This window comes from Nestor notabilis, unplaced genomic scaffold (genome assembly GCF_000696875.1).
Source record: "Nestor notabilis isolate BGI_N333 unplaced genomic scaffold, ASM69687v1 scaffold25021, whole genome shotgun sequence".
Classification (NCBI taxonomy): domain Eukaryota; kingdom Metazoa; phylum Chordata; class Aves; order Psittaciformes; family Psittacidae; genus Nestor; species Nestor notabilis.
In genome coordinates, this window is record NW_009916412.1 from 9,211 (window position 1) to 18,711 (window position 9,501).

The window sequence follows — 9,501 nt, forward strand, 5'->3', positions numbered from 1 at the left end:
ACTGGTAGAAACTGAATTTCTCTACAGAGGTGAAGATTAGACATGGCACTGTTCACTTTCATCATTAATGTGTGAGAATTAAGAGCAATTCAGCATGTGCATCCCTGAACTAAGAATAAAGTTTCAGTTAAAAAATGCTCATTTGTGTTTATTTTAAAGTAGAATGGCCCCTTCTTTAAGGAATGTAACTGTAGTACAGCTGCCCAGGTACAGCCTGCACTGGTTACATTGCATCTAGCTTGGGCCAGGCTAAATGACAGGTATAAGTCAGTGCTTCTCTGGTGTAGTTTGAACTTTGTTTTCAGTGTAACAAGCAAAAGATTTCCTTTAAAAGAAAACTCAGGGGGCAGAAATAATTTTCTGACTTAAAGTACTGTGCCATCTGTTTGTGTTTTCCGTTGATGGTACCACTGCTTTTTGGGGGCAGTAAGGGGACTGGTGTAGTTTGGTGTGTGTCCTCCACATGCCCTCCCACCCCCCATTTTTCAAATGTCAAGCACTGGGGGGATGAAGAGTGTGTATGCATTGCTTTCCTGATAGTTTGAATGTTACCTTTCTGTAGGGTGAAAGTCACGAGAGCCTGCTTCCTCCCTGTGAATTGGAAGCAGAGCTAGCCTCTCCAGAGATGCTCTACAGAATTGAAGCATATTTCAGTGTAAGAACTGGATGCTGCCTGACATTTAACAGCATACTGCAGTTCAACTGCTTTTAGACATACCTGTGTCGTTCCTCATGCTGTGAAAATACACCATGCTGTTTTGTGTACTGAGAGTTCTGAAGTTCTCAATGCACAGTGGTATTTTGAAATTCAAAGACTTCTTGAAACTCAGGAGTTTGACATTGTGGTAAGCTGATATTAAAGGATAAGGCTCTTCAAAATGATTTTAAAAAATCGTGGAAAGAAGAAACCCAGTTATTTTACCCATGTTATAAGACATTTTTGGTGTGTTCTTTTTTTTTCTCTCATTCAGTACCACCTCCTGGGTCTGCAGCAGCAGGTAGCCTAAGAGGCTGCCTCTAAAGCTGTACTTAAATCAATTGCTGATGCTAGGGCACAAACAAAGATGGACTGTTTTGGTAAGACAAGGCTCCATTGAAGTTACTGCTAATAAGCAAACCAGCTCTGTTCACTTCAGTCTCATTCAAAACACAGGAAAAGATCAATCTTTGTCAGACTTTAAAGGCTGAAACTATTACAGAGGATAAAAATGATTTACTTCAGGTGGGCGTAAAACATATTTTCAAAATAAACAGTGAAACCACACTTGACTCTTACCACATATATTAATCATAATCTCTGTGGGCATGAAGTATAGAAAGTGTTCAGCTTTGCCTTCCTTCATTTTATAAATGCAGGTTTGTTCTAACTAGCATTTAATGTTAACAGTGCTTCTTAAGCACCAGCTTAGATGCCAGATACAGTGTGCCTTCTCACTGTGAAGTGTTACTCCATTGTAGTTTACTTTAGTCTTAGCAAAAGGGCTTGTCTCATAGTAATTCTTTAATGCTTAAAACCCCCCAAAACCCTAAAGTAGTCATAGCTGGGATTAATGTGACTATTTGTTTTAAATTGTTGTACCTACACTTCTTTGAACAGAAGCAGTAGTGCAATAGCTTTTGATATTTCTGTAGCAAATTGTTTTCTTAGTTTAGTATGTTTAAGTGCTCTAGTGCTGGATTGATCATCTATTGCTTTATAAGCACAGCTTTTTAAGTACTAGATGATTCTTCTGACAAGAGTGTCTCTAGTGATGTCATATGCTTGAGTTCAATTTTCACATGCTGCTGCTACAGGTGAATTAGTGTCCTACAGGTATAAAATGTGGACGCTCTCCAGCATATAGTTTGTTGTTGTTTGTGGGGGATTTTTTTGTTTGCTTTGTGGTGGGATTTGGGGGTGGTATTGGTAGGTTTTTTTGGGAGGGATGGGGGTAACGCCATAATACCTTTGCATACTACTCCTGTACTTATATGGGTCCATGTAAAAGCTGAACTGTTTGAGCCTGGCCTTGTTTGCATGTGGTAGAGCTCTGCTCACTTTTTAGAGCTGGAAATTAAATTTGGGAAAGCGGGTGTATTGCTGGGGGAGCTGCCTCTCCTCTGTATTGCAGGCAGATCTGCCTCCATCTTCGCCTGCCTGCATCCTGAACTGGGGCTGCTCAGGACACCGCAGCAGTGATTGCTTGTTGAGATGTTTGCCACTGTGCTCTGGTCTAGGGTGGGCTGCCACCATCCTCACCTTGCTTTTCTGTCTTTGTTCTGCTTAAGTTTATCTACACTGCTGAGAGGACAAAGGTAGTGCAATAGGATATTTTTTATTTTTTTTTTTCAAGTCAGATGAACCTTGGGTTTTACACCGTTTTGTTATGACTGTTCTAATCCTGACTGGATAATTATCATTCAGTTAGAGCCCATATGGCACTGTTGCTGAGGCAGCAATGACAGGGTTGTGTTGTGTTTGGTTTGGTTCGGTATTTTTTTTTCTCCTGCTTTCTTACATTAAATGTAGTATTAGTGGGGTCTCTGACGTTTCTTCTGGTACCATTATGCAGCAGTGAGATCTGCATCCAAATCTGACGACTTCCTGTCACATTTAGCATATTGTTTTGCAGATTCCCATAATGGAGCACATTAGAAAATGAGCAGTCCAGGGAGATCAAACTTGCCAACCTTGAAACAGTAATTCCTAGAAAGAGATGCTGGTTGCACCATGAAACTCTCTTTTTCTCTGCACAAAGATGCTCTGTAAGGAAGGAGTTGGGCTGGTGGTCAGCACTGCTTGTACAGTCAGCCCTCATTCATTCAAGATTACTTGAGGCAGACACAAAAGTGCCCAAGCTGGGTCCTTGCAGACTCCCAAAATCCAGCAGGGTTTGTTAGCTTGGGCTCAGTGCCAAGCAAATGCAACTCTGCAGCTCCCAGACCAAGTAGGATCTGCTGTTTTGGCATGGAGTCCCAGCTGTTAAAGCTTGCCAAGCGTGAAGGGTACAGACCAGAGTCCAGCACTGTGCTCAGATAAGGGAGCTCTCAAAAAGCATTGTGGGTATCTGACCATACAGATCAGCTTGGGACCATCCAGGGCTCTTAAGATCAACAACAGTTTCAGCCCTGTTAACCTTGAACTTGCGTCTGTGCCTGGTTTTGTTTTGGTTGTCTTTTTAGTTTGGTCTTTTTTTTTGTTTGTTTGTTTGTTTTTTAAGGTTGGGGTTGGTTTTTTTTGTTTGGGGGGGATTGTTTTTAAACTCTTACTCTTGAGTTCTGGGAAACTTACTAGCTTGGTCAGCCCCAGGCTCAGCTAACACTTTATGTGCATGCTGCATGGCATGTAAGGAGCTTCTTGAAAGCAGACTGCAGAGGGTTGCTGAACAGGAACCAGCTTAGGGCTAGCACTGAGTCAGAGCTGCTAGTCTGATGATCATAAACTGACTTTTAATTTATCTGAGCTGTGATTCCTAGCACGTTTTGCAATGAAACAGTATACAAATGTTCCCATTGCCTGCTTCCTCACAGCGTGTGTGAGCCATGGTAGTGGAACACGGACCATTACACCCAGAGCATGGAGTGCTAGATGGGTCTTCCTAGTTAGGACTTGCGTATTGGTTTTACTGTGGTATGTACACTGAGACTGTATGTTTAATAACTGCAGTTGTCATGAGGGAATTATCTTTTCAGTTTGGATTTGAAAATACTCTTTGGAAAGACTGCACTGTGCTTGAGCTAAGTCAAAATAATTTTAAGATGATATGCTTGATAGTCTGTGGATTGTTACAGTACTTGAAATTAAGTTTCTTCACAGAATTTCTTTGCCAAGCAAAAGATCTTTCAGCTTTTCTGTTTTTTTTCATATGCAGGTGCAGCTGGGACAAGCGGATATAAAATGCCCAATCACAGAATGCAGCGAGCACCTGGATGAAACAACTGTCCTCTATAACCTGCCCCATGACGACATCATCAAGTATAAGTATTTCCTGGAACTCAGCCGCATTGACTCCAGCACCAAACCATGCCCTCAGTGCAAGCACTTTACAACCTTCCGGAGGAGAGGCCACATTCCTACCCCTGCCAAATTGGAGAACAAATACAAAGTGAGCATGCTTGCCAAGCCTTGTGTTAGGTGGTACCTCAAAAGTAGGGCAGCATTTTGTGGGCATTAAATGAGCTTTCTTGCATCACTGGGGCTACATGCAAGCTGTGATTAGGAATATGAATCTGAAGTACATCATTGATTAACTACTTAATAGACTTCTAACAGTTCAAGCAGTGGAACTTCAGCCCTTATTTCTTGGGCAGGTGGTGTAATTTTATCCTGACACGCATGTCAAATTAAAGATTGCTCTCTCACATGCAAACAGTATGGTCACCATCAGAAGAGGCTGGGGAAGAGAAATTATCACTTTATCTGATAATTTTAGACTCACAACTCTAGCAAAGATAAGTTTTCCCTGAATCTTTGGGCAGATGAATTCTGGGCATTTATAGTGTTGGTTTGCTTCTTCCTTAGAAATAGGAAGAATGCTGTCTATCCTGCTTCTTGGTTTTGATTTTTTCAGTCCCTTACCAGAGGTTATGCATTACTGTAGTCTCATCACTTACCTATTTCTCAGGTTTTCTGTATTGTAAAACAAACAAAAAAAAAAAAAACCAAAAAACAAAAAACCAACCCCAAGCTAAATATCAAAAAACTTTTTTATAGCATTTCTTTTAGTAGATTTGCTTCTACTGTGATTTCAGTCAAAGATAAAAGGCAAGAGATTATAGTTAGAAGAAGCTTTAAGCTGCTGAAGGTCCATCTCAGTTCCACAAGGCAATGGTTCTGTCTGCAGCACTGTGCTCTCTGTTAGTTTTCCATCTGGTTATTAGATTTGTTGTGTTTAATTTCATGATGGAGCTGTCCTTACCTGGACAAACCAGTTCTCCCCGGCAGGAGTTCAGATAACTGTTTAGATAACCCTAATCACACAGCATAAGATTCAGCCCAGTATGGAGATTAAAATACAGAAGGTTGTGTATCCAGTGGAATTGAAACCTTGCTAAAGCTAACTCTGAGTTGTGAGCTATTGATGTGTATTTGCAGTGCATGAATTGCATGCTGTGCTGTCTGCTGGACTCAACATTTTCACTTTTTTGGCATCTTACATGGAGGCGGAGAAATGCCCACAGCCATTCTCCTTCACGCATCCACTTAGCATTCCCCCAGATGTAGACAGGGTGTAAAGTCCTGGGTAGATAAGAGATGGTAATATTCCTGCAGCAGCCTTTCTTGACGTGCCAGGAGCTGTTACTGTCCCACCAATGTGGGTCACATGTGGTGCGGTGCAGCCTATCATGGGCATACCAACTTTGAGAACATTCCTCAAAGTGTTCTGCCCACCAGTGCTCCTTTGTGAGTTAAAATGCTATAGTTAAAATGTTTCCTCTGCTTCCCTGCAAATCGTAATCAGAAGGAATGGGAGGCCATGTGATGCATGAAATAGTGCAAGCCAGAAGCAGTTGCCTGGTCCTGTGGTGGTGCATTATGTGTAGCTCTGATCTGCAGAGCTCAGGTCTCCTCCTGGGAAAAGGCTCTGGCAAAATGCGTCCTTTGATCTGTGCCCAGGTGTTGCCTGGAAGAATGTCTAGTTGATGCTGGTCATAAATATAATTAAGAAAGTGCTAACAAACAGTATTGGATGATCATAGTCCAGGGCTTCAGCCTAGTCCCTAATCCTGTGTTGTTTTCTGGCATAGATACAGTTCTAGTGACTTACTTTAAGCTTAGCACAAGGGAAAGTTTTACTGCACGGATAAGGTTTAAAAAAAGGACTGTATATGAGACTGTGCATATGTGCGTAATTACATACATTGGGACCATTATTATCATTGCTGTTTTCTTAGATTCTCATGTGACTGCTTGTATGTGTCTTGTGTGTACCTTGAATTATAGGCTCTTTGGACATAAAGACTCTTTCTTCTGCATATGGCATAGGAGGCATTTGACTGGAGACTATGAGACTCAAATATTCACATGCAAGCAATATAAACAGCAATTGCACCAGATGAATTCTGCACCGGCACTGGAAGTGCTGCCTTCAGAAGAACTGAGTCATGCGTGGGGAAAGTTTACGCACAAGCCTACTATTAAGATCACTGTGCACGAGGGCTCAGTGCCAGCATGCTTGCTCTCCTATATACTGCAACAAGAAAACACTATAAAACCCAAGTGTACGTTTGAACAGATACTTTAGAAATGTTTTTAATGGCATTCCTAAAATTTGATACACTATATAAATCATAAGCAACATGTAAATTTTAAAAGGTAGCAAAGTTTAGATAGGTTAATTTTCCTTACCATAGCTGGTTTATGTCTGCTGAACTGATCTAAGCCCAGCAGTTCAGTTCGCTGCTGCTGTTTTTCATTTTTGAGATCAAAGTGTTGGTGTGCTAAGCCTAGGGAGTTAGCTGAAACATGTATGTTGAGAGACGAGGAGGGGGAAGAAAAGGGAAACTTGCTATCCAAACCTTCTTTCTCCCATTAGTGCCACTTAGGACAGCACAGTACAGCAGTGTGACTGTTTAGTTTCCTATATCAACTATTTGTATGAAAAATGGATCTAGCTTTAAGTAAGGAAATACCCCTTCTCCCTCTCATATGACTTCAGTTGGGAGTGTAAGACTTGGTTGTAGATAAAATAATAAACCTTTGGTCAAAGCTGATACGCCAAATTTGCAAGGGAAATGGTCAAACATTGAAAAATCGGTCGTTCTGTTTCTATGCATGGAACAGGTAGGTGTTTCACAAGAACAAGTATGTTGGCTGCTTTTTTGAGGGGGTTTGGTGTGGGGCTTTTGGGTTTTTCCTCTAAGCTGTGGATTTCACCTCTTGTTTCAGTGTTGGGTCTTTGACTTGCTACCTGCCATGAAGAAGCAATTCTTGATTCTTGAACTCTGTTTCTGCCCTATCAGCCTGTGAGGTTCATAATAAAGTTTTCTTGTTCATTTCTGTCAATAGATACACATCACATAAAAGAAGGGCTTGAGTGCTTGTCTGGAAATCTAAATTTATTTTTTTTTTTTTTTTCCCCAATGAACTACTCAGGAGTTTCTGAAGCTTATTGCAGTTACAGATTCCTACTAGTTCTAGAGCAAATATGCTGTGATAGAGGATCTGTGAAGTTTATATTAGTTCCCTTTTTATAGATCAGATGTTAACCTTGAGGAGCTGGTATCTGCCTTGGGCCTGAGTTTTGTCTTGAGCCTGAACTGCTGTGGACATGGGGATTTGCTGTGCTCTCCTCCTTTGCCCTCAGCTGTTCATTCCTGACAGCTTGCTTTTGCTCCTATTGATGTTTTGGTGTCACACTGGGAGCTGGATCAAAGATCAGCTCCAATGGGATACAGGATTTGTTTGTTTTGTTGTTGCTTATATTCAGCTGGTACAAGAGGGGTGATGGGTTGGTGACAAGGAGGAGGCAGCTGTTTTGGCGGGAGCCCCATACTTATTTTGGAAGAAAGTGTCTGTGTAGTTATTGTTTGTGATTGTAATTCATTGTAAACAGCTAGTTGCATGATTAATTTGGCCATCCTATTATATAGCTAGCATTCCACTAAGCAGCAGAAAATCACACACAAAGATTTTTGCAGTTTCAAGCTCTCAGAGTATTTTTAATGTACAGTCAGTTTTGCTGTCATCGTGTCAACATAGAGCAGTGTTTTGTGTTGAAGTTACCTTCCAGTTTTGAAGGTATTTTCCTGGAGGTGAGAAAAGTGATAGAATTGTTTGCAATAAAGAGGCTAGCTAAGAAAATGTAAATTATTAGCCTCAATTGGCAGTTTTTCAGAGCCAAAAGGGTTAGTACGAGAAATTTTATAACCTTTTCTATTTCAAGGACAGCTGACCTTCAGGAGGCATAGAAGTTTTGTGTATGTATCCACCCTCTCAATTCTGATCAACTGAAATAGAAGTTATAAAATAAATAGAAAAATGTTTGTATGAGAAAAAACATATCCAGAAAACCACTAAATTAATGCTTTGGGTTTTCTCGGGTATAGTTTGTTGGCTTTGCTGGACTATAATATATTTTACCATTTTAGATTATATGTATATAGCATTTCTGTGTCCTTTTGATGGTTTCATGCACTAACACTCAAGTATAAAACAAATCATATTTTACTACTTTTCTTTCAGAAAAGCAGAGAAAGAATGGAGTAAGAATCTGAAAGAATGCTGTAATTGTCCTGTTGTGTTCCTATTTCGTAAGCACACTGGTGTCACACCGCAACCAAGTTTGAATAGGGTTTAGGTGTTTGTTTTGCAGTCACTAGTTCCAAGAAAAATAAGGTTCAGAAGTACTTAAAAGAACATAATATTCTTTGCCTGCTTAATGTATGTTCAGACAGTTTTGAGCAACAGAGAAGTCAAGTGGCCCATTCAAAATGTAAAAACTATGTACCGGTTCAGTTTTGAGGACGGTGCTGTCAGGAGTGACAGGTGGAAGAAGAAATTAGGAACGCCAAACCTGGTGATGACGTGGACGGTTCCCACTAGTTTACTTCAGTTAATCAGGGCTATTCCCAGTAATAAATGCTATTCTGAGTTCACGTGGTTACAGCCTCATCCTGTATTTCAGTACTTTCTAAGTAATGTATATGGAAACATCTGATGTCAATGTGTGTGTATAAGATTAAATGTATATCCTGGTAGCTGCTAAATTTCTTGAAATTATATACATGCTGTGATAGATTTGCAATGAATTTTGTCAAATTTTCAACAAAAAAAAACCAACCGAACAAACAAGCCCTCACAAAACTTACATTATGTTGGCATTTTGTTTAAGAAAGAAGCTTTAACTTGCAGCTTCCGAGATATGTTGGTTTGGTTTTTCTTTTTTTTCTTTTTTTTTTTTTTTTTAAACATTCGTGTTCTATCTCGAATATCTGAATATTGCAACTGATGAAAGCTTTCAGGTTACAGAACCTTAATTGTGGCTGTAAGGTCCATCTTTGGCTGTGGCATAACAAATACTGAATAATACAATGCAATGCCTGCTATAATTTGTCTTCCCAGCAGCTGGTCACTGTGGTATGTGTTACTGAAAAATGTAAATTCAAAGCTCAAGAGAGGAGGGTGAAGATTTGTTAGGTTAGATTACTAGCAGCTATCCTGCCCATCTTGTGCATATTGGTGTCTAAAGTATAGTGGAAATGTAGATCGGTGCTCTGTGTTAGTTTGATCAGTAGCAACAAATATGCTATTCTCTAGGTTCTTCAGAGAGGGATTTTTCCTCTTTCCTATTAAACTTTACATTAAGAGAACTAATTTGGGAAGCAGAGATGTAGGATAGTTTGTTTCCTTTGGTTAGCGTCTGGGCGAGTAGGCCAACAAATTGGAGAAAGGGCATTGGTTATATTTTGTATTGCTTTGGTTTTATTTTTTTTTTCCTGGCCTTAGACATTGCTATGTTTTCATGCAAAAAAAATAATGCTTGTAATCCACACATTGCAGCCTTAATGTGTTGTTTTTCC

The 9,501-nt window shown here is 40.1% G+C and overlaps 1 protein-coding gene across 1 annotated transcript in view; it reads left to right on the forward strand.

Annotated features, from left to right (window-relative positions):
* Positions 1 to 3,845: 3,845 nt before the first annotated feature.
* RNF217 (ring finger protein 217) overlaps positions 3,846 to 9,501 on the forward strand; it is a 22,293-nt gene continuing 16,637 nt past the window's right edge. The window contains exon 1 of the mRNA XM_010024572.1: positions 3,846 to 4,085. Coding sequence (XP_010022874.1) covers positions 3,846 to 4,085 — 240 coding nt within the window. The remainder of the gene's footprint in view (positions 4,086 to 9,501) is intronic.